The sequence below is a fragment of the Sus scrofa genome, chromosome 3, assembly GCF_054392235.1.
Source record: "Sus scrofa isolate SSC_HxYL_T2T_F1_AM1 chromosome 3, Sscrofa_HxYL_maternal_Yorkshire_Landrace_v2.0, whole genome shotgun sequence".
Lineage (NCBI taxonomy): Eukaryota > Metazoa > Chordata > Mammalia > Artiodactyla > Suidae > Sus > Sus scrofa.
The window spans coordinates 5,159,724-5,183,915 of record NC_139385.1 but is presented as its reverse complement, the minus strand read 5'-3'; the positions used below and the strand labels follow the sequence as shown (position 1 = coordinate 5,183,915).

Genomic DNA, 24,192 nt, shown 5'->3' with positions numbered 1-24,192 from the left:
TTGTTGGTGATCTATTTTATACACAGCAGTAGGTATATGCTAACCTAAATTTCTAATTTATCCCTCCCTCCCCCTTTCCCCTTTGCTAATAACCATGTTCGTTGTCTATATCTGTGAGTCTATTCCTGTTCTGTAAATAAGGTTTTGGGTATCTTTTTTTTCTAAGATTCCACGTGTATGTGATCGCATAGGATATTGGTCTTTCTGTGTCTGCCTGACTTCACTTAGTATGACAATCCGTGGGTCTGCACCCCTTCTGCTGCCCCCCACTCTCCCTCCCACTGTTGACACCCCCCCCCCACACACACACACACCCCAGCAGCTCCCAGCTGCATTGCCCTGGATGCTCACACTCATCATCTCCCCGGGCGAAGCCTCAGGGACATTCTCAGTCCCCATCTGAACCCCGCAGAAGCACCCCCCAGAGCCGAGCCATTCTCCCCCAGCTACTCCTGTCCTCACTGCCAGCCCCGGCGTTTGCTGGCCCAGGGTACGAGCACAGAGGTCCACGCAGCACACGTGTGAATTCTAAGGGACGCAGCAAAGTGTCAGATAAAGCACATCACGCTGCCCTCTGACCTGGCCGATCGCAGTTTCACAGCAACTGAACCACAGCTATGGCTCCTTTGTTTTTTGGGTTTCGTTTCTGAACATCCTTGGAAGGGGAGGAGGCTAACATGTGCAGAATTCTTTACACATCCTCACAGCAACTTCACCATCGACTGGGGTCAAGCGAGACCCTTCCTTTTATTTTTATTTACTTTAGGGCTGCACCTGAAGCCTATGGAAGTTCCCTGGGCTATGGGTGGAATTGGAGCTGCAGCTGCCAGCTTACACCGCAGCCATGGCAACGCCAGATCCGAGCCACATCTGGAACCTACACCCCAGCGTGCAGCAATGCTGGCTCCTTAACCCACTGAGCAGGGTCAGGGATCAAACCGGCATCCTCACGGATACTAGTTAGGTTCTTAACCTGCTGAGCCACAATGGGAATGCCCCCAAGAGGCCCTTCTTAATAGTGATTATCTCGGCAACACCATGGATGGACCCAGCCTGGGAACCTCCATATGCCGCAGGTGCAGCCCTAAAAAGCAAAAAAAAAAAAAAAATAATAATAATAATAATAAAAGCAAACAAACAAATACATACATACATCTTAAAGGATCACTGAAATATGAACATCAGCCATCTCTGGGGTGAGTCACATTTTTCTTCTCCTTCCCCCTCCTCCTCCTCTTCCTGCTCTTCTTTTTGCTCTGTCTGTGTTCAGCCTTCACACATTCACAGCACAGAAGCCAGGCTAGTGACCTGATCATTCATCAGCTGAACACGACCCAGCCCAGCCCGGGAGCACAGCAGGGCCCACAGGTAGTGGAGTTCAGATGCCCGTGACGCTAAATCGACCTATCCTAATGTTATCATACCTTAAAGTACGCTGTCCTGTCTTGCCCTTAGACGTTCCCCGTCAATCACCCTGGACTGGAAGTGGATTATCAAGGGGAAGAGTTGGGTACCAGCCCCACTCGCCTCAACTTCCCAAGCAATCGCCCGTTTCCTAGCTGGAAGCAGGGATTCCGAGACATGCACCTCGACCCTCTCCCAGGGCAGAGAGTTGAGGAGACGGCTTATGATCATGATTCACCTGCGCTGCAGAGTCTATTGTTCTCTGTCTAGTAGCTTGAAGGCAAACCTGAAACTCACAGATTTCTAAGAGGAAGAAGAGACGGTGGAAACCCAGCAGACGGACCGTCCTGGGCACGTTCAGGGGCTCCAAGGAAAATTCCAAGCATGAATTCTGACCCTGCCATTTCAGGAGCTATTTCACCTGGAGGATCTCTTAAACTCCCGTTTCCTCAAGGGGGTAATAAAATTTCACAGAGTCATGGCCATGATTTAGTGACACAACGACGTGCTATTGCTGACGTGGGTGCTGTGGTACAAATGTAAGCCATGAGTCGGGCTGGGTGCGTGGGTGGGCAACCTGAGCAGTCTATCGGGCCCCGAGCTTGGATGGGGCTCGTGGAGGGGTTTATGCCCTGCTGCCTCTGTATTGAAAGTCTTCGTTTTTGAACAAGGAAACGTGGATTTTCGCTTTGCTCTGGGCCCACAGATTACCTGGGTGGTGGTGAGTTACTGTCATACCAATAGGAGGTCATGAGGGATGCGTCCTAGCCAAGGCATGCTAAAAACTGCAAATCCAGGAGTTCCCCGTTGGGGCTTAGTGGGGTGCAAACCTGACTAGTGTCCATGAAGATGTGAGTTCGATCCCTGGCCTCACGCAGTGGGTTAAGGATCCGGCACTGCTGTGAGCTGGGGTGTAGGCTGCAGATGTGGCTCGGATCTGGGGTGGCTGTGGCTCCAATTTGACCCCTAGCCTGGGAACCTCCACATGCCACAAATGGGACCCTCAAAAGCAAAACAAAAACAAAAACATACAGCCAGCAAGGGTCCGCCCTTACAGATGTGCGCTGTATGCGTCCAGGGACCTGAACTCACACCTCATGCATGGTGTGGCGAAACCTTGCAAGCGGGGCTTTCAATACGGAGGCAGCAGGGCATAAAAGTACCGCTCTGAGACACCAGCAGGCTCTTCACTTCGGGAAGGCGCTTGGTCTAAGCGCCCTTGAGCAAACTTGACACATTAGTGTCCAGGCTCTTTGCGTGGGAAAGGGAATCCTCCACGTGAGAAACGTCTCGCTTATAAGTAAACACCCTCCGGGAACTCTAGGCTTCTCCCCCATCACTGTACAGAGGCATCAGCCAGATGCTGAAATTCAGATTTTTTTTTTTCAGGTTTGCTAACGCATCCCTCAGGAATTTCTTTCCCAGGGGGCCTTGGTATCTCGTTGCTAACACCTGAGAATCTTGGCTCTTGAGGTCCTCAAATCATCTGCTATGATGCTGTCAGACATGTGAGAGTCTTTCAGACTAGATGGGAAGTGACAAAGCACGAGGGATGGTTTTAGCCACGTTGGCCATTGCTTCAGTGAGACTTCGGACGCCCGCCTGGTCCACCTTGGGACGAGTCACGTCTCCCAGAGGAGGCCAGGCCCTCTCCTCCCCACTGCTGAGCCCCTGGTGCTAAAACGTGCCAGGCCCTGGGGACCGCGAGGGAGCAGGATACACACAGTCCCCGCTTTTCTTGTTTCTTTTTCTGTTTTCTTTCTGGGGCTGCACCTACGGCATCTAGAAGTTCCTAGGCCTGGGGTCAAATCAGAGATGCAGCTCCTGGCCTACGCCACAGCCACAGCAACATGGGATCTGAGCCGCATCTGCGACCGACACGGTAGCTTGCGGCAACGCCAGATCCTTAATCCACGGAGTGAGGCCAGGGATGGAACCCACATACTCACTGAGAACGCTATATCAGGTTCTTAATCTGAGGAGCTGCCACAGGAACTCCCACAGTCCCTAATTTTCAAGAGATTCCATTTGGGGGAGAAGATGAACAGTAAGCAAGAAAACAAAGAAGTAAACCAGATAATTTCGGATCATGGTACATGTTCTGAGTTGGCAGGGAGGTTGGGGGGGTGGGCAGGGGAGACGCAGAGTGATGAGATTGATGGGGCTGTTGGGGAAGAAAAACTTTTTCTCCAACCCCTGAGGGTCAGTTAATGGGGCCTGTGATTCCAACTGACAAAAGACAGATGAACAGGAGAAAAGGTACAATTTTATTTTACTTACGTGGGAATTCACAGGAAAGAACTGAAACTCAAAGAAGCAAATAAACTTGGGGGTTTAGGTACCATTTTAGCAAAGGATGATAAATTCTGGAGAGGTGGCTGGACAGAGGAAAGACGGTTTGGGATTCTGGGAAGATAGATCATGAGTAAATGACTAGGAAATACAAAGGGAGAACTAATGGAAGATAAAGATTATTTTTTTGTTGTTGTTGTTGTTGTTGCTATTTCTTGGGCCGCTCCTGCGGCATATGGAGGTTCCCAGGCTAGGGGTCGAATCGGAGCTGTAGCCACCGGCCTACGCCACAGCCACAGCAACGCGGGATCCGAGCCGCGTCTGCAACCTACACCACAGCTCACGGCAACGCCGGATCGTTAACCCACTGAGCAAGGGCAGGGACCGAACCCGCAACCTCATGGTTCCTAGTCGGATTCGTTAACCACTGCACCACGACGGGAACTCCAAAGATTATTTTTAAAAAGTCTGTTTAGGGAGTTCCCATTGTGGCTCAGTGGTTTTCAGTCCCAACTAGTGTCCTGGCCTTGCTCAGGGAGTTAAGGATCTGGCGTTGCCTCAAGCTGTGGCGTAGGTCTCAGACATGGTTGGAGCCCACATTGCTGTGGCTCTGGTGTAGGCTGTCAGCTATAGCTATGATTTAACCCCTAGCCTGGGAACCTCCATATCCCACAGGTGCAGACCTATAAAGAAAAAAATAAAAAGTCTGTTTGCTGCTGGTGGGAATGTAAATTGGTGCAGCCATTATGGAGAACAGTGTGGCGGTTCCTTAAGAAACTAAAAGTAGAGCTACCATATTATCCCGCAATGCCACTCCTGGGCATATCTGGAGAAAACCATAATTTGAAAATATTTTTCCAATGTTCATACCAGCACGATTTATAACAGCCAAGACACAACCTAAATGTCCCGGTGGAACAGGGTAGACACTTAATGCATTATGACTGCTGTCCCTACTGCACTCAGGAGGCAAGTTCAATGACTGCTGTCCCTATAAGGGGACACAGAAGGAGAAGACATCCATGTGACAACAGAGGCAGAGATCAGAGTAATGCAGCTACAACCCAAGGAGTACAGAGGACAAAGAGCAAACACCAGAAGCTAGAAGAGGCAGGAAGGAGACTCCCTTAGAGCCTTCAGACGGGGGCTGGCCCTGCTGTCACCTCTTTTTCTTTTTCCTTCTTTTTTTGGACATGCCCATGGCATATGGCAGTTCCAGGGCCAAAGATCAAACCTGTGCCACAGCGGTGACCCGAGCTGCTGCCGTGATAATGCCAGATCCTTAACCCACTGTGCCACAAGGAAGCTCCTCTGCTGTCACCTTGATTTGGGTTTCTGGTCTCCAGAACTAGAGACAACTGTTTAGGCCACTCCGTCTGTGGGCCTTTGTTTCGGCAGCGCTAGGAAACTAACACAACTGGGTTTTTAGAATGATCCGCCCAGTTAGGTTGGAAAGGGAGCCCACGTGGATGAGCGTTGGCCAGTTAGCAGGTGTTCGCCAAAGAGAGGACGGTGGCTTGGACTAGAGTGGTGACACTGGGGCGTGGAGAGAAGACGAAGCTGAGATGGGTTTAGGAGGTGACATTCATTAAGAGAGTATGGAAATGGGTCAGCTTTGCTCTGATCAAACACATTGAGAAGAAGACTAGACATTTTCAAGAAACTCGTCACCAACAAGGCAGCTGGGGTCCAGTACAGACAGTGATGAAACCCGGGCCAGGCCAGTGGGTCAAGAGATGGGTCAGGCCAGCGAGGCTGGAAAGACCATGGCACAGAGCCACGCCATCAGTGGGTAGTCCATGGGTGGGCTCAGAGCAGATGACATCTGCAGGATTAAGAGGCACACCAGCGACTGGCACTGTAACAGGTGATTGGGGACAGCCTCAAATATCTGAAACAGGAGTGTGATCTGAGAGTCCAGGGCCACTGCTGGTAGTGAGGCCCAAGCACACAGCCTGGCCGGCGTCACCAAGTTCCCTGCTCCTTCGGCCAGTCTTCCCCACCACAGACATGGCTAGTCAACCCCAGCATCTATTTCTTCCAGTCTGGGAAGTCCCTACCAATAGAGCAGGACGGATACACAAGATAAAATCCTCCTGCAATCCCAGGTTGGGGGTGGAATTCAACCGGGGACTCTGAGACCTCTCCAGACCCTTGCAGACCAGCACTGGGTCCCTTGACCCTCAAAAGAAACCCCAGGGTGGTGGAGCAGGCATTTGCATTACTATTTCCTACAAGAGGAAACCGGGCCCAGAGCCACACAGCTGATAAAGGACAGATCTGGGCTCAAATGAAGGTCTTCTACTTCCAACGTTCCCTTCTGCTCTCTCCCGGGAGCAGGTGTGCATTGGTGACCAAAATAAGGAAGATGACTCTATCAACGTTCTTCTTACTGCGGTAAAATACACATACCATACAATTTATCATGTTAACCATTTTACGTGTACAGTTCTGTGGCTCTAAGTACCATTCACACTGCTGTCCAACCATCGCCCCATCATCTCCAGAACTTTTTTTTCTCATCCCTTTATCGAATCTCTACCCCCTTAAACACTAACTCCCCATCCCCTTCCCCCAACCCCTGGCAACCAGCCTTCTCCTTTCTGAATCGAAGGATGTGGCTACTCCAGGCACCTCATGTGAGTGAAACCACATGAGTGCTTGTCCTTGGGTGTGAATCAATCTCCAGATCGCCCACGGTGGAATTTAAGTCAGCATCTTGGCTACGCTACTGATTCAGACATCATGCTTGCTGGGTCTCTGTTATCCTTCGTTTCTATCAGAAAAAAAGTATGAAAACCTAAAGTGTCTCAGCTTAGCCCATATGCTGTTTTCATTTAAATGAGCAGATTTCTTTCACATCTTCATCTCGAGGGACAGTTGTAAACCCTTGGAACGAAAGGATGCGTGTTGCTATGGCAACTTAATGTCAGCAACCTAATTTCTGGAGGCTTATTTTCAGAAACAGTTTTTTCACGGCTGGGCAAGTTGATGCTGGCTGGTGATCGTGTTCTCAAGTTCTCTTTGCTGTATTTAATACATCTATTCATCAAACAACTTCTCAGCACCGAACTAGGTCAGGCACCGTGCTAGGCACTGGGGGGACCATCAAGTGTGCAAGACAGAAAGAGTGCTGAGCTGAGGTTTAGTTAACTTAGGAAATGTGGTAGGTGTTCCTGGGCGCAACTTTTCATCGATGACATGAGCAGAAGTCCATAGCCGGGGTGCAGGTAGGGGAATATATTTGGGGGCAAACTGAAGATGACTGTCCATATGGTACCCCCCCCCAACCTCTAGGAAATAGTCTGAGACTCTTCTCTAAAGCTCCTGAACTGTTCACCCCTAAACCACTGGATAGCTCTGACTGCAGAATGGGATCTGGTTTTGAATTTTCAAAAACCTGAATGCAGTCTTAAAAAAAAAAAAAAAGAAATCCTGTCATATGCAACCTCAGGGAGGAATCCTGAGGACCTGGTGCTCAGTGAAAGAGGCCAGTGACAGAAAGACAAAGTCTGCATGATTCCACTCATGGGGGCAGGTAAAGGAGTCTAACTCTTAGATGCAGAGAGTAGAACGGTGGCTGCCAGGGGCCTCGGGAAGAGAGAATGAGGAATCCTTCTTCAATGGGTAGAGAGCTCGGTTTTGTCGGATGAAAACGTTCTAGAGGTTTGTTGTACAACCATGTACATGGTTAATGCTACTATGTTGTATGTCCACTTAAAAATGGATGAGACGGTCAGTTGTATGTTATGGGGGGGGGTCTTCCAGCCATGCCCACAGCATGTGGGCCAGGGATCGAAGCTGCGCCACAGCAGGGACCCGAGCCCCTGCAGTGACCATCCTGGATCCTTAATCCACAGTACCACAAGGGAACTCCTGTTACATGGCTTTGGTTTTGGTTTTGACCAAATTAAAGCAAAAAAGAGTCTAGCACAATGGTTGGCCATACAGGGACTCCATAAATGTTTATTGAAAGCCAACAACAACAACAACAAAACGAGGTCCAAGTCCTGACCTCGTATATTTTCTGCAAATTTTATCAAAGGGGGGTTGGGAATGGTTGGCTGTTTCCTCCTTTATGCTTCCTTAGTGTGTGCAATTGAAGATACAGCTGAGAAATACCAAAGTCAAGACTGTCTTTGGAAAGTCCTTTAACCAGTGCCATCCTCTTGGCTGGACAAGTCCTTCGTATCCATCTGACACTGACTTTGAGTCTATTAGCTCTGGATTGAGGCCAGCCTCACACGTCCACGGTTTCAGCGGCTGGCCACAGATCTACCTCTAACGGCAGGTGCTAACATCTGGGGGGGGGCTTTTCAGTTTACAGAGCACCCCCAGATGTGTTTGCCTCATTGCAACCACAGTCCCCTCTTCACCGGGCCTCTGGTGTCTTCACACTTCGCTGGCACAGTTGGCTTTGCAGAATCGAAACCTTAGTTAAGGTTTGTTGAGGTTTGTTTTTGAAAACTGGCTGTTCCCACCCACATTCCCTTGAGATATAAATAGCAAAAAAAGAGGTTTAATTACTAAGGCAAGACATCCGAGCTCCGTCCACTTGATCCTTGAAAAGGAAATCTAAGAGGTTCTTACTATCGCTTTTTCAATCCTATATAAGGTAGGTCAGCAAGACAGAAAAGGCGCCTCTGTTTTGTGCTCCTTCAGCTCTTTTTCCTGATTCTTCTTGGAGGAAAATTGAAATCGGTGAGTAGCTGGTGGACCTACCAGATCCCAGACTCTTTTTTCCTACACGCATTCACAGTAGGCTGGTCGGTATACGCGCTGTGCTCAGAGTCTTTCCCCACGGAAGTGACCCGTGGACGGATGTGGTCTCTGGCAGAGGGGTTTTGATGTTTCTCCTTCCCATCCTTCAGGACTGACGGCATCCCTTCCACAGAAGGTCGGCAAGCAGCCCAAGCTCTGTCCTTCCCCAAGTGAAACTTGCAACACTGCATTTCTCTGGCTCTTGCATTTGTAACATGGGTTTACTTCCGAGTGATTTGTAGGTGCCTACATAAGTGGTCAATTATGTAAATAGAATTTTTTATATGAGAATAGAACCAAATTCTTCTTTAGGAGTTCCCGCTGTAGCGCAGTGGGCTAAGAACGCATAGGCTCAGGTCACTGCAGAGGCGCAGGTTCAATCCCCAGCCTGGTGCAGTGGGTTAAAGGACCCCGCACTGCTGCAGTGTGGCCTGAATTCAATTCCTGGCCCAGGAACTTTCATGTGCTGTGAGTGCAGCCATAAAACAATTATTCTTTAGGTTATATTTTTTAAAAAATATTATCTTTGGCGTATACGCAGGAGAGGGCACGGAGATCTTTTTAGTATTCGGTTTTATTTGGCTATTTAGTCCCAGCTCTTAAATACAATACTATGTGTATCACTTGTTAAATTTTTTCAGCAGATATGCAATTTCTGTGGGCCTAAGGGGGTGTGGTCCCCCCAGATGTGTGTGCTTCTGTTTGCCATTTGCATCTCGTTTATTCTGTGTGAACAGGTGGAAAATGAGCATCACAGATGTCCTCAGTGCTGACGACATTGCAGCAGCCTTGCTGGAGTGCCAAGGTACGTGGTGGGGAAGCGAGGCCGGGCTGGCCTTCCCTTTCTGAGTGTTCGTACCTCCCGAAAAGCTACAAATGTTATCGTGTGAACGTTGCTGAAAATTCACGGGCTCTGAGAAAAACGTATTAACTACATAACCACAAAGACAGGAATCTGAGATCTGAGCATGTGAGGACCTTTCTGGAAAGAAACTTACTACACAGTGTAGCCTGTTTGACTCCAATGACTGCATTTCTCCCAACAATTGGACCAGAGATGCTGGCATCGGGGATACACAGCCAGTAAAAAAGGCAGAGGTGGCACAGAGGAGAGAGAAGAGGAGATGGACAAAGTCACCCAGAGGGAAAGCTGGGAAGGGCGGGAAGGGGACGATGACACAAAGCCAGTCTTGGCTGCCTCAAGATCCTGGTCCAGTCATAGCCCTACTTTGCCTGTAAAAAAAAGAATTTTTTTTTTTTTTAATACAGCATCCCCTGTAGTTCAATATTATGAAAAGCATTTTTAATAACCTATGTTTTCAGCACTTTGGCCCCAATATAGAATGCAATCAGTGAGCCTCAGAATAACCCAGTCTCTGTTCTTCAGACCCAGATACTTTTGAACCCCAAAAATTCTTCCAGACATCGGGCCTGGCCAAGATGTCAGCCAGTCAGGTGAAGGATGTTTTTCGTTTCATAGACAACGACCAGAGTGGCTACCTGGATGAAGAAGAGCTTAAGTAAGCTTGGTCCTGAGCCCGTCTGGCACCCCAAAACTGCTAGCGGGGGGCCGGGGTGCAGTGGAGGGGGGGGAGTCTGCTCGGTATTTCTTCAATGTCCACTCCTGCTGCTGGTCACTCAGCGGATTCTCAGGAAAGGGAAAAACAGGGAGTTCTCCTTGTGGCTCAGTGGAAACGAATCCGACTAGTATCATGAGGACGCGGGTTCCATCCCTGGCCTCGCTCAGTGGGTTGAGGGTCTGGCGTTACCATGAGCTGTGGTGTAGGTCACAGACATGACTCGGATCCTGCGTTGCTGTGGCTGTGGTGTGGGCTGGCAGCTACAGCTCCGATTCAACGCCTAGCCTGGGAACCTCCATATGCTGCAGGCGCGGCCCTAAAGGGCAAGGGGGAAAAAAAAAGAAAGAAGGGAAAAACGTAAATCAGTTGGCCACACATCTATCCACGCAAAATACGAAACATGGACGGTGCGTACAAAAATTCATCCGTCTCAGGGGTTCTCTTTGGCCAACGGACTTGCAAACAAAACTCTGGAAGAAAAAAAAAAAAAAAGTTTTAAACCAACATGCCCACTCTTGGTCTCTACAATGAAGGAAGCCTTTGCTTGCTAAGCTCTTGTCTGTTTGCTGTAGTTACTGGGAGCGGATGATTTGCTTCAAGAGATAAAGGAGAGGGTTAACAGAGAAACGGGGGGGGGGGTTTTCAAAACATCCCCATTGATCTTCATTATCCCATAGGTTTTTCCTCCAGAAGTTTGAGAGCGGTGCTAGAGAACTGACCGAGTCAGAAACCAAGTCCTTGATGGCGGCTGCAGACAACGACGGCGATGGGAAAATCGGGGCTGATGGTATGTTCACACCTGTACACAGCATGAGAGACCTGAGCTCAGGCAGCATCCGGGACAGGGGGCTTAAGCCAGGAGATGAGACAGACCTGGGGTAAAAACCCCCTTTCTCCACCTTGCTGAGCCTCAGTCTGCTCATCTGTGAACCAGAACCAAGCCAGGAAGGAAGTCATGTGTGCAGACTCAGGTGCGATGCCTGGGGAGGTACACAGATGCTTGACCCACCGGTCCCTGTCTGTGAACCAGAAAATGGCCTTCGCCTGACTAGGGGACGAGCCACATGCCTGGCCGATTATCTGCAAGACACCCTAATGTGCCTTGAAAATAATCTCAGGAATTTCCACCAGTGGGATTGGAGTCTCTCTGAATAAGGGAAGGGTTGACCTTTTCAAGTAGGTCTCACAGCAAAGCGTCTACTGGGTGGAGCGAGAAGGCCTCTTTGCTTTCAAGGAGGAAAACAAGTGCATTCTATGGGACATTAGCCCACCCAGCAGACAGGCTTGGAGAACAAAGAAATCAAGCACCATCTGTGCATGCTTCATGCCCAGAGCCCTATATTCAAATGTGAGTGTAATTGCATGGCTGTGGGATTATCGTCTTCTGGTTTTGTCACGTTGCTTCCACGCTTCTCACCTGATTGCGCATGTCAATCAGTGGGGCCCTGATGGGGGGACTAATTAAAATTTAAAACCGCGGTTACTGGAGTTACCCTTGTAGCTCAGTGGTCATGAACCCGACTAGGATCCATGAGGGACGCAGGTTCCATCCCTGGCCTCGCTCGGTGGGTTAAGGATCTGGTGTTGCTCTGAGTTGTGGTGTAGGCCAGCAGCTGCAGCTCTGACTTGACCCCTAGCCTGGGAACTTCCACTGGCCTCAGCCCTAAAAAGCAAAACAAAACAAACAAACAAATAAAAAACAACAACAAAAAAAAACCCAGTATATCCTCATTTTTTAAATCTCTTCAAAATGATACCACTAAAACCTACATGGGAGTTAATGCACTTTTCTATGGATAGCTCAGAAAAATAGTTTCAGTAAGGGAAGACTGATTTATTTAAACCTAACCAGGAAAGACGTCCAAACAAACAAAGCTTACAATAAATACAAAGCAAATCTCCAATTTTCCATTTCAGTCTGCAGCATCTGTACTATTATTATTATTATTATCTTTTGGTGATATAAATTTGGGGGGTAAGGTTAGGGTTTAACAGAGCAAAGTTAAAGTCCCACTCTATGAAACATTTCCTAAATATGCGATATGTTGCCTCTGAATAGAAGAAGAAGAAAATCTCCCATTTCTGTCCTGAATTGACCAGACAAAGAGTTGAATGAGCATAGACTGTGGACTAGTATCCACGAGGACGCGGGTTCCATCCCTGGCCTGGCTCAGTGGGTTAAGGATCCAGCGTTGTTGCCCTGAGCTGTGGGGAAGGTCGCAGATGTGGCTCGGATCCCGTGTGGCTGTGGCTGTGGTGTGGGCTGGCAGCTACAGCTCCGATGCAACCCCTAGCCTGGGAACCTCTGTATGCCTCGGGTGTGGACCTAGAAAGAAAAAAAGACGTTTGGGAAAGGAGATTAGGCAGGCAGACGGAACACTGCAGGCTGTCTGGACCTGCGGGCAGGGGCCCACATTCCCTCCCTCTGTGCCCTGGGAGGGGGCCTGCCCCTCAGCCGACGGTTTGATTCCTTCTTTTTCCCCAGAACTCTCACCGACCACTGCCCGTCTGTAAAGTACCAAGCCATCTCCACTGACCCTGTTCTCACCTCTTCTGTTCTAGAATTCCAGGAAATGGTACATTCTTAAAGGGCCCAGGCTGTGGCGATAGAATCAGCTGGAAGGCCTCCAAAGCCCCAGGAATTGGGAAACCCTACATCCTCTCCCTCATTTATTTATTAATTTCCCCTGGAAACGCTTCTGCAATTTCCCCTTTGTCTTAGTCTGGTCATACAACAGCCCCCCCCACCCCCGACTCTCTGGTGGCAGGTCTGCCCTGACAACTCCTGGAAGGCCCTCGGCAGACAAACCCTTTAAAACACCATCCAATAAAGACAGCTTTCTCATCATCCGCGGATGTGTGGGTGTGGTTTTTTTTTCCTCATGGGGGGAAAGGGATGAAGGCAATTTAGAAACCCAGGGCTTTGAGGAAGAATTCTGGTCTAATTGAGCCCTAAGCCAGCCACGGTCTGTCGTGCCCAAGTGCACAGGGAAAGAAGGGTTAAAAACACAGTCGCAAAGAAATGGCATCATCGTCAGGCTAGGATTTTTTTTTTTTTCAGCAATTTCTCTGAGTCTGAAATGCATAAAGAGGTTTTAGCCAGTGTAAAGTCACGCTTGCTCAGGTGGTTTCTGCTCCTGGGTGTTAGGGTGCCATCAGCAAGATTTAAATAAGAGCCAACAGCGCGAGCAGAACAGAAAGTGGCTGTAAAGCGAAGGAGGCCTGCTGTGCTGGTTGAGACGAGCAGACATATTTTCAAGCTTCTTTTTTTTTTTTTCTCTCAGAAAAACAAGTGATCAGAGACTTGCTGGCTCTGACCCACTCTCTTGCCTCCCCTCCCCCTCCCCCCTCTCCTTTTTCAGCCACTATTTTCCTGGCTCTTCCTGGATACCACCTGAGCCCATTACACCCAGAATTGCACTAACATTTGAGGCGCGCTTCGGGTCTGGTTACAGGGCTTTTGTTAGGGCGACGCAATTACAAACCAGGAAATTCTCAGTAGGCTGATTTCCAGGTGGCAGGTTCAGGCTGTTTTCGCCCGCTGATGCCAGGGGGCTGAGGACCCCTGGGAGGATCCAGGGCATCCTCTTGGGAGCTTGTGGACCAGCTTGCACTTACCGCCCCAACACCCAACACCCAAGCTCACAGCGCCCTGGCCTCTCCTGGGTTGGCACCATCCTGCTAAGCAGCTTAGCATCTTTGAACTCGTTTCTGGAGGACTGTCGGTAGAGTAGCTTTTCAAAGGATAGTGCAGGTGCTCCAAGGGGGCCTCAAGATTTTAGGGGGACAAGGGTCAACATTTTAAAATTTGACAACAGCGCATTTATTTTAATAGGCATCAGAAGGTTAAGTGGCACATACGTGATTTCAATATTGCTGCTTTGCAATGAGGCTATTAGACCTTTGAAAGCGGATCGATTTCAAGATTAAGTCACAGTAAAGAATATTAAGTCACAGCGTGTGAAGAATATTAAGATAAAACCCAGAACGGCTTGTTTTCAAACGAGTCAAACTAGCGAAATCCAGGTTGAAAAGGAAGAATTCTTTGGGAAGGGCCAAAGAATGGAACTGTGTCACTTCATGGACGTCTCTTGTCCCTGCTCCCTGTACCCCGTGTGCCCTCATACTCTCCTCATCGCCCAGCCACGCTGGCAGGAATCGGGCTAGCTTCTGCCCACCTCTGACTTCCCCTGGTGTGTGACAATGTCTCCCAGGTCCCAGCCAGAGGGCCTTCTGGGCTCTGGTGATGACTTAAGTACCTTGATTCCTAAAACAATCCACGTGTGGCCGGCACCACGCCACACGTGGATCCTCCCAATAGTTTCTCTTCCCTCCATTGGCTCCTCCCAGCTCAGGGCTCTTCAGCCCAACAACAGTTTTAAAGGGAACCCTTTAAAGAACTCAAGGGGAGCTTGAAGCTCTCTTCCTACCGGGCTCTGGTCACCATCTGCCTCGGAGAATCGGCGTGAGTGATGACACTTCTTAAATAAGAGTTATGAGTGTCTAATCGACTCAACCACCCATCACCCATCGGGGCAGCAAAGGCAGCGTCATCCCCTCTGGGTAAGATCATGGGTTCTCTTATTTCTTTTCTGTCACTCAGGAGGGCAGCCCTATGGAAATAATCACCCAGAAGGGTTATCTGGAGCACCCAGGGGACCGTGCGGCGTTGAGCTGTGCTGGTGTTCTGGATGTCTTGGGCAACGTGCTCAGAGAACGGACATATACAAAGGGACAAATTGCCCCAGATTTTCCATAGAAGGGATCGCGGTGGGTTGTTCATGAAGTGTATTCATGCTACGGTTTCAACAGTACAATTCAAATTCTTTTTGCCCATTTCAATGGCATTATCTTTTTCCTTCTAATCCAGTCTTAGGAACGTAATTTCAGAGTCTCTGCCAAAAGGTAATAACTAGCAACCAAAAGAAGCTACCTCGCTTTTAAACAACCAAAAAGTGTCAGCTGGTGTGCTTAAATGAAACAAAACCACCAACAATCTTGTGTGGTCTGTATTCATACGGATTTTTAATTATGTTGTGTGGATTTGGGGTGTTTGGGGGGCGGGGGTGAGTAGTTCCCTGGGAATGCTGGGAAGCAACAGTTCTGAGTACTTGCATATAGGTGTGAATTAGCACGTCTCATTTGGGGGGTTGTTTTTCCGAGTTGAAACTTGGTAGAAACAGGGCGTTTTCCAACTTGGGTAGCAAATATAATTTGAAAACAGAAACAGGTCTTCAAACGTGACCCCGGTTTTAGTCACCATACAAATACCACACAAAGAAATTCATTTGTAAATGGGTCCTATTTGATAGGTGCCTCACGGGGAAAAAAGGGTGAAAGGACATAGCAAGAAATGTCAACAGTGGTTCTCTCCTGCTGGTAGGACCACACAACCGTCAGAAGAACCTGCAGCCTTTTTAAACAGCACAGTAAGAAAAGAAAATGAAAAACCAAAATGTTGAATGTACAATCAACCCACTTCAAGCGAGCATATCCTCAGCAGCAGAAGAATGTATTTCAACTTTAAAACGAGGTTCTAGATAGCATACGAGGTCACAGAGCCGAAAAAGCTGGTGTCTGTTACTTTCCCTAATTGCTTATAAACGAGGGTGGCAATGGTGTCTTTAATTTTAACTTTTACAATTTTGGCTTATAGTTCAGTAGTTTACAATTGAACGGAATATTTGCTCTCCAAGAGCTCTTGGAGAATGTGCTTACCTGTTGAGACTAATGGGAATTATTAAAATCATCCAGCTTTATTTAGTATTTTTGCTTCGGCCCTCTGCACATTATGAAATACTTAGACAATGTTTTTTATTTTGTTGCCTTTTCTGGGGCCGCTCCCGCGGCATATGGAGGTTCCCAGGCTAGGGGTCTAATCAGAGTCCGGCCACAGCCACAGCAACGCGAGATCCGAACTGTGTCTGCAACCTACATCCCAGCAACGCCGGATCCTTAACCCACGGAGCGAGGCCAGGGATCGAACCCGCAACCTCATGGTTCCTAGTTGGATTCATTCACCACTGAGCCATCACAGGAACTCCCTAGACAATGTTTTTGAATGCGTAGGTTTTCACAGTTCTTTCCAGCTCGGACACAAAGTATCACAAAACAGTGAAAATGTGAACTACTTGTCTCTGTTCAGGTTGACAAGCTACATAGTAAATTCGGTGTAAGGACTGCAGTTTACTGTGCTGTAATGAGTAGTCAGGGATCCAATTTCAAGCAAAAACCTATCTTCTATCTCTTCTGCTAATGTGAGGGTATGGGATTACTTTGCAAACACTTAAGAAGACAGGTGAAATTGGAAGCGCCAGGATCGCTTCCACCTGGCCTGTTAACTTATTCGCTGGAAAGGCTATTTATTTACATAATGTTTTAACTGGCTTCAAAAAGTCAACTTTTGGCGGAGGGAGGGGATGGATTTTGACATCATTTTCTTTGGGATCCTACAACAAATGTGAATAGATTGACACCCTGAATTATTTTTATTTTTTATTTATTTTTTGCTTTTTAGGGCCGCACCCACGGCATATGGAGGTTCCCAGGCATAGGGGGGGTCTAATAGAAGCTACAGCTGCCAGCCTTATTTAAAGCGGAGTTCCTGTCATGGCGCAGTGGAAACGAATCCGACTAGGAACCTTGAGGTTTCGGGTTGGAGCCCTGGCCTTGCTCAGTGAGTTCAGGATCCGGCGTTGCTGTGAGCTGTGGTGTAGGTTGCAGACGAGGCTCAGATCTGGCGTTGCTGTGACTTTGGTGTAGGCCAGCAGCTGTAGCTCCGATTAGACCCCTAGCCTGGGAACCTCCATGTGCCACAGTTTTGGCCCTAAAACGACAAAAAAATAAATAAAAATAAATTGTAAAGTACTGCAAGCACACATCTGAGACTACACAGAGATGCAGCAAACACCTGCGTAACTACTGCCAAAACTGTATCAAACAGGAACAATCTGATGGCATCATAACATGTCAACTCGCTTAGCTACAGGTATCCGGTTAGGGTGGGCTGCGGGAGGCATCTGCCTGGGATTTGGAGGATGGCAGCAAAGAGCCAGGGTACTGACGCTTATGAGGTCGGGGTGGGGGTGGCTTACCTGCTGGCTTCCCTCCTGGGCGTGGGGCCCTGCTCCTGCTCCTAGCTCCAAGTGTGGTTCCTTCTGGGGCCAAGGACACCAGCCTTTCCTGCAGGACATTAGAGTTGGAAGCAGTGAGGGACTGACATGAGGGGCAGGTGGTCCTCACTCTCCCCCCCTTTCCATCCATCGTCCCTTCCTGCCTGTCTGCTCTGCAGACTTCAAGCTTCAGCATCAGATGAAGGCAGTGGCCTTAGAGAGGCTACTGAACCAGTTCTCACCAGAGCATAATAACCTGTAACACATACATTTATATACATGTCTGTATATATTACATGATGACATAATTGTTGAATGCCTGTAATATCTAAAAGTTACATTATATATTTTTTCTGGCTGTTCTCGTTTACCACCTGAACACTGCTGTACCAAATTTGCTCCAGATTTTTCATGTTTTAATGTCAAGAACGCACATGCTTTTGAAGAGCCACAGGAGGAGACGGAGGTCGAGGGCCATTTTAACTGCAGGAGAGAGATGAACCCTCAGGATAAAGGTCACCTGCAAATGACACGGCCTCTGGGCGCTAAACCAACCGAGCAGAGATCAATTACTTGATTCATGGGTCTGTTATTTCTGCCAACAGAGCGGGAGGAAGTGGCCCTGTGCACAGGTGGCCTTGGAGGTGTGTATCACACCTCCACCTCCACCCAGCAGCTTCCTCCTGAAGCTCAGTCCTGAGATGAGTATAGGGAGGTGAGAACTCACTAGAATGTCCGATCAGCCTGTGACCTGAGCTGTGTGCGTGGCATGCGGCCGGCCGACAGAACTACGAATGAGCAAACTCCCTACCTCTGTAACTCATCCGTCAACACACACACACTGTGCCCTTGAAGGCAGGTGCCGTGCTGGACAATGGGAACAAGATGAGACTCCAGTAGGTTCCTACCATCTACAAACTCACTTCCCTTGTTAGCGGAGAGACAGACATACCTGAGAACATGTTTCAGAACCTCCCAGCCTGGAACCGTGCCCACATCGAATTCCCTTGGAATTTTGAGTTCACAAAAAAAAAATTTTTTTTTTTTAGCTTTACTGAGGTATAACTGACATTCAAAATTGTGCAATATTGAAAGTGTAGAATGTGGTGATTTTATATACACAGGCAGTGAGAAAGGATTCCCACCATTAAGAAACACATCCATCATCTCATATATTGACTTTTTTGTGCAATTTATTTTTTTAACTCAATTTTATTACGTTCATAGTTGTACAATGATCATCACAACCCAATTTTAGAGCATTTCCATCCCAAACCCGCAGCCCACCCCCCCACCCCACAACCTGTCATCTTTGGAAACCATAAGTTTTTAAAAGTCTTTGAGTATCTGTTCTGCAGAGAAGTTCATTGTATCCTTTTTTTAGATTGCACATGTAATAGCATATGATGTTGGTGTCTCACTGTCTAACTTCACTTAGCATGATAATTTCTCGGTCCAACCATGTTGCTGCAAATGCCATTAGTTCTTTGCTTTATAATGGCTGAGTAATATTCCATTGTGTATACGTAACACATCTTTATCCACTCCTCTGTACATGGACATTTAGGTTGCGTCCATGTCTTGGCTACTGTTTATAATGCTGCAGTGAACATTGGGGTGTATGTATCTTTTCAAGTCATGGTTGTCTCTGGGTAAATGTCCAGGAGTGGGATTGCTGGATCAAACAGTAATTCTATTTTTAGTTTTTGGAGGCATCTTCATACTCTTTTCCATAGTGGTTGCACCAATATACATTCCCACCAACAGTGTAAGCGGGTTCCCTTTCCTCCACACCCTCTCCAGCATTTACTGCTGGTAGACTTTTTCATGATGGGCATTCTGGCTGGTGTAAGGTGGTACCTCACAGTAGTTTTGATTTGCCTTTCTCTAATAATTAGTGATATTGAACATCTTTTCATGTTTTTTTAAGGAAAACCCTTAATTCTACTTTCTTAGCAGAATTCAATTATACAATACAATGTTATCAATGCTTGTCACCATGTTTACTTTAGGTCTTCAGACCTTAGTCATCTTATAACTTAAAGTTTTTTTACTCTTTGCCTCCATTTCCCTCACCCCCACCCCCTCGGCCCCTGGCAACCATCATTACTCTACTCTCTGAGTTCCACTTTTTTGTTGGTTTCCATATATAAGTGACATCACACCCTATTTGTCTTTCTTTGTCTGGCTTATTTCACCTAGCATAAATTCGCCCATGTTGTTGCAAATGACAGGATTTCCTTCTTTCTCGTGACTATTGAAATTGTGATTTAAAAACTTCCAACAAACAAGAGTCCAGGACCAGATGGCTTCACAGGCGAAGTCTATCAAACACTTAGAGAAGAGCTGATACCCCTCCTTCTGAAACTATTTCAAAAAATTGCAGAGGAAGGGATACTCCCAAACTCATTCTTTGAAGCCACCATCACCCTGATACCAAAGCCAGACAAAGATATCACACAAAAAGAAGACTACAGGCCAGTCTCGTGACTAATATTCTGTTGTGCACATAAATGACACGTTTTCTTTATTCATTCATCCACCAACAGACACTTGGGTTGTTTCCACACCTTGGATATTGTGACGACTGTTGCGCTGAATGTGGAAGTACAGATAATCCTAATACTAGAGAATGATTTCATTTCCTTTGGAAGCAGACTCAGAAGTGGGATGGCTGAATCACATGGTAGTTCTATTTTAGTTTTTTGAGGAACCTCCATATTGTTTTCCAGAGTGGCTGCACTAATTTACATTCCCACGCACAGTGCCAAAGAGTTCCTTTTTCTCAATATCCTGGCCAGCATTTATTATCTCCTCTTACATCTAACTGGTACCTTATTGTGGGTTTGATTTGTATTTCCCTGATGTTTAGTGATGTTAAGCATCTTTTCATGTACCTGTTGGCAATTTGGACGTCTCCTTGGAAAGATGTCTATTCAGAGCCTTTGCCTACTTTTGGTGTTTTTGTTTTTGTTTTTTTTTTTCTATTGCATTAAACAAATTCCTGATATTCTGGATATTAATATTGTATTAGGTGTGTGGTTTGCAAATATTTTCTTTCTCCCATTCCATAAGTTGGGAAAGGCTGACTTTTCTTTTCTTTTTCTTTTTTTTTAATGGTTTCCTTAACCGTGCAGAAGCTTTTTAGTTTGATGTCACTTATTTTTTAATATGTTGCTTTCACTTTTGGTGTCAAATCCAAAAAAATCAATGCCAGGACCACTGTCAAGGAGCTTACCCCCTGAAGTATTTAGAAGGGTTTCCTCTTCCATTTTTGGTATTAATTAAAGAAGTTATTAATTCTTTAAATGTTTGGTAGAATGTACCAGTGAAGCCATCTGGTCCTAGACTTCTGCTAGTTGAAATGTTGTGATTACTGATTCAATCTCCAAATTCGTAATTGGTCTGTTTAGATTTTCTATTTCTTCATGATTCAGTCTAGGTAGTCTGTGTGTTTCTAGTGACATACCCATTTCTTCTAAGTTATCTAATTTGTTGGTACGTAATTGCTCATAGTAGCTTCTCATGATCCTCAGTATTTCCATGTTATCAGTTGTAATGTCTTGCCTTTCATTTCTGATTTTGAGTCCTTTCTTTTCCTTGGTTTAGCCAGCAGTTTGTCAACCTTGCTCATCTTTTTAAAAAGTCAGCTTAGGGAAGTTCCTGTGTGGCACAGCAGGTGAAGGACCCAGTGTTGCTGCATCTGTGGTACAGTTTGCAACTACAGCACAGGCTCAGTCCCTGCCCAGGAACTTCCACGTGCTGTGGGTGTGGCAAAAAACAAACAAAAACTTTAGTTTTATTATCTTTTCTATTATCTTTTTAGTCTCTCCTTTTTTTTTTTTTGGTCTCTTTGCCTTTTCTAGGGCCACTTCCCGGGGCATATGGAGGTTCCCAGGCTAGGGGTCTAATCGGAGCTGTAGCTGCTAGCCTACGCCAGAGCCACAGCAACTCGGGATCCAAGCCGCGTCTGTGACCTACACCACAGCTCAGAGCAGCGCCGGATCCTTAACCCACTGAGACTGAGCGAGGCCAGGGATCAAACCGGCAACCTCAGGGTTCCTAGTCAGATTCGTTAACCACTGAGCCACGACGGGAACTCCCATAGTCTCCATTTCTTTTGTTTCCAATGTGATCTTTATTTCCTTCCCTCTGCTAAATTTGGACATAGTTTACTCTTCTTTTTCTAGTTCCTTGACTCATATTGTTTGAGATCTTTTTTCTGATTGTAGGCACTTTTTACTACAAACTTCCCTATTGGAACTGCTTTTGCTGCATCCAATAAGTTTTGGCATAATATGTTTCCATTGTCATTGGACTCAATATATTTTTGTTTCCCTGTTGATTTCTTCTTTGACCTATTCTTCAGGTGCATGTTGTTTAATCTCCACATATTTGTAAATTTTCCACTTTTTTCTTGTAATTGATTTCTAGTTTCATAACACTTGTCACTGGAAAAGATGCTTGATATGACTTCAACCCCCTGAAATTTATTAAAACATTTTGTGGTGTAATATATGGTCCCTCCTGAAAAATGTTTCCCGTGCACTTGAGAAGAATGGGTAGCCTGCTGTTGCTAGGTGGATGGTTGACTATTGTGTATCTATTAGGGCCACCTGGTCTAACATGCAGTTTAAATCCAATGTTTCCTTACCGATACTCAGTCGGGATATAAGGCAGCGGAATTATCCAATCAGAAGAGTCTGCTCCCTCTACACTGAGTGCAAAGCATCTAATTTTCTAGTTCTATCACTGGACTTAGTTTTGAATCCCCATCATGCTGGGGGACAGAATCATAATTCAGGATGACATCAGGTAGTCCAGCCTCCCCCTCCCCCTCCTTTCTCTAGGTTGAAGAGGTGGGCATTCCAAGGCCCTGCATGAGCACCTACCTGGTGCCCAGTCCATACTAGTAACCACTGAGTCACCCTCACTCCTCTGTCATCTTCTGGTCTCAGTAGTGAGTCCACATAGGCCACAGTTACCTTTTCTTTGTCCTCATCTTATGGGCTCTCAGGACCAGCTTTCTCTGAAGTACTTATGTGCACAAGTAAAACATCTGGTTGCTTCCTGCATGGAGTAGCTTACTGCCTAGACACTGGGGCGGCCATGGTTACTCTGTTGTTGAGTCAAGTTTGACACAGAGGGGAACTCTGCAAGGCTTGCTTCTCCCACCCCGCAGGGATACGATGTGCACGTCCTCTCTGAGATCGCCTGACCCATCCAGGTGTCTGTCATCATTACTCTTCTCACTTCGGACCACACACCCCCAAGGACAGTGAGAGGGGATGCTTCACTATGTAAGCGTTCTTGGTTCCTTGGCTTTGGAAACTTAAAATCCTTTCGATTTCTGGTTTTGTTTGGTTTATTTTGTCTTCATATTATCTCTCCCCTGTGGTAATTAACGCAACTGACTGGAGGGCATAGGAAGCAAAGAAAACAAGGAGGGAGAGGCTGTGCTGGGGTGAATGCTATTAATACAACGTTCTCTCACCACACTGACAGAGTACACGTTACAGAGTATTTTCATTTGTATCATCTAGTGTAACATTTGCAATAACCCTTTGAGGCAAGCATTGATCTCGTTTTTCAGGAGAGGTAACTGAAGCCAAAGAAGTGATTGGTCAAAGGTCCGTACACCTGGTAAATAATAAAAACCAGAACTAAAATTCAGGTGTCCCAACTTAAGCCCTGGGCTCTTTCTACTACTCTTCCAAAAGCATTTGCTTTGAGACAGATGAAAGAATTCTTTAACCTGGAGTTTTCAGATGACACTCCCTGGAGTACTAGGTTCCTACACAGGTGCTTCAGGGTCCCCAAGGGAGATGAAGAAGAGATGGGGGCTGGGGGGTGCAGCTTCTGGAAAAGGCCAAAGGAAGGTACCCTTGGGTCTAAATCTTACCACTAGGGCTCTCATTCAATGAGGGTAATTCTATTTTATATTATCAGAAGTCCCCACAGACTTTGAGGGGGACAAAGAGGGGGAGGAGGGGTTGCTACCCTGAAATTCTTTGAAAACTATGGCTTTAATGTCAAAACATATCTTTCTAACAGAAGCATGCATACACTAATGCAAGCTAGTTGAGGCAGTCTTCCAAGTAAAAGTAATGATGCTAATTACCAAATAATGATTCAGGGCTGGGAACTACGATACACACACTTCATAGTCCCGTTTAATCTTTAATGTAAAATACCTACTAGAAAAGCATTTACTGTTACTCCTTTTACATACAAGAGCTGGACACTGGAGAAAGGTTATGAACTCAGTCCAAAGACTCACGCCTAGAGAGGGAGTAGCTAGGTCAGTATCCAGCTCTGTCTCATGTTCAAATTCCAACACAGCCTGACTAAAGGGGGTATTCTGCCAGGTTGGAGAAGAGGTCCCGTTGCCAAACCTAATCTGTGACCGATCAAGACAACCTAAGCTAAGATCCTGAGTTTGGCCAAGCGGTCTGCTGCAAGGGCTTTAAATACTAGACCTAACGAGCCTTTCCACATGCCACCATCCATAGGACTCAAAACCCTGTGAACCCCCAAAGCTGAAAAGGGCGATGCCCTGCGCTCCAACGTCTGGCACTGAAGGGAGAATGTCGCGCTCTGGTCCCGCTTCCGCTGCACGTGCGTTTTGCCATCCGCAGCAAGCTTTCTCCCCAGGGACAGGAATTCGGTTTGATTTGATCCGGCGGTCACCTGAGGTCTCGCAAAGAGGGATCAGAAAAAACCCCATAAACTCTCGAAGGAACCCTGTGGATGATGAACATGGCCAAGGTGCCCGACTGAATCCACCACCACCCCAAGGGCAGGCGCCTCCTTTGCCCTTCACGCTCTAAAGACAAACGAAGCGGGCATACTTTTTTGCAAACACGCGACCCTCGCCTTTAGCCAGGATAGAAATCTGAGCGCAAACTAAAAAAACCGGCTCAGCCTGCATCTTAACTCTTACGAGAAACACCTACCCAGGCCATAAAGTGGAACCAACTCAAACCGGTGCCAGAAGGGGACGCGGGGCTGCGGGTTCTTCTTCCGGGCTGGCGGCGAGCACT

General features: G+C 47.1%; 1 protein-coding gene and 1 long non-coding RNA gene across 5 annotated transcripts; one reads left to right on the top strand and one right to left on the bottom strand.

The window, feature by feature from the left end:
- Nucleotides 1–7,635: 7,635 nt before the first annotated feature.
- Nucleotides 7,636–24,173, bottom strand: LOC102163639 (uncharacterized). Of its 3 annotated transcripts, XR_014840099.1 has the most exons (4): nt 24,106–24,173; nt 17,132–17,219; nt 10,757–10,836; nt 7,636–9,690 (listed from the first exon to the last, which is right to left on the bottom strand). It is a non-coding gene; the product is annotated as an uncharacterized LOC102163639 (long non-coding RNA). The 3 variants fall into 3 exon arrangements; XR_014840100.1 differs by lacking the exon at nt 10,757–10,836; XR_014840098.1 differs by lacking the exon at nt 7,636–9,690 and having other exon boundaries at nt 9,739–10,836.
- On the top strand, nt 8,211–12,887 carry OCM (oncomodulin). 2 transcript variants are annotated; one of them, XM_003124292.4, is made up of 5 exons: nt 8,211–8,397; nt 9,195–9,262; nt 9,845–9,977; nt 10,715–10,824; nt 12,600–12,887. In XM_003124292.4, the coding sequence occupies exons 2-5, from the start codon at nt 9,202–9,204 to the stop codon at nt 12,623–12,625; spliced, it is 330 nt and encodes a 109-aa protein (XP_003124340.1). In that variant the 5' UTR covers nt 8,211–8,397; nt 9,195–9,201; the 3' UTR covers nt 12,626–12,887. The 2 variants fall into 2 exon arrangements, with proteins under 2 accessions (XP_003124340.1, XP_020941745.1); XM_021086086.2 differs by lacking the exon at nt 12,600–12,887 and having other exon boundaries at nt 8,265–8,397; nt 10,715–10,973.
- Nucleotides 24,174–24,192: the final 19 nt, after the last annotated feature.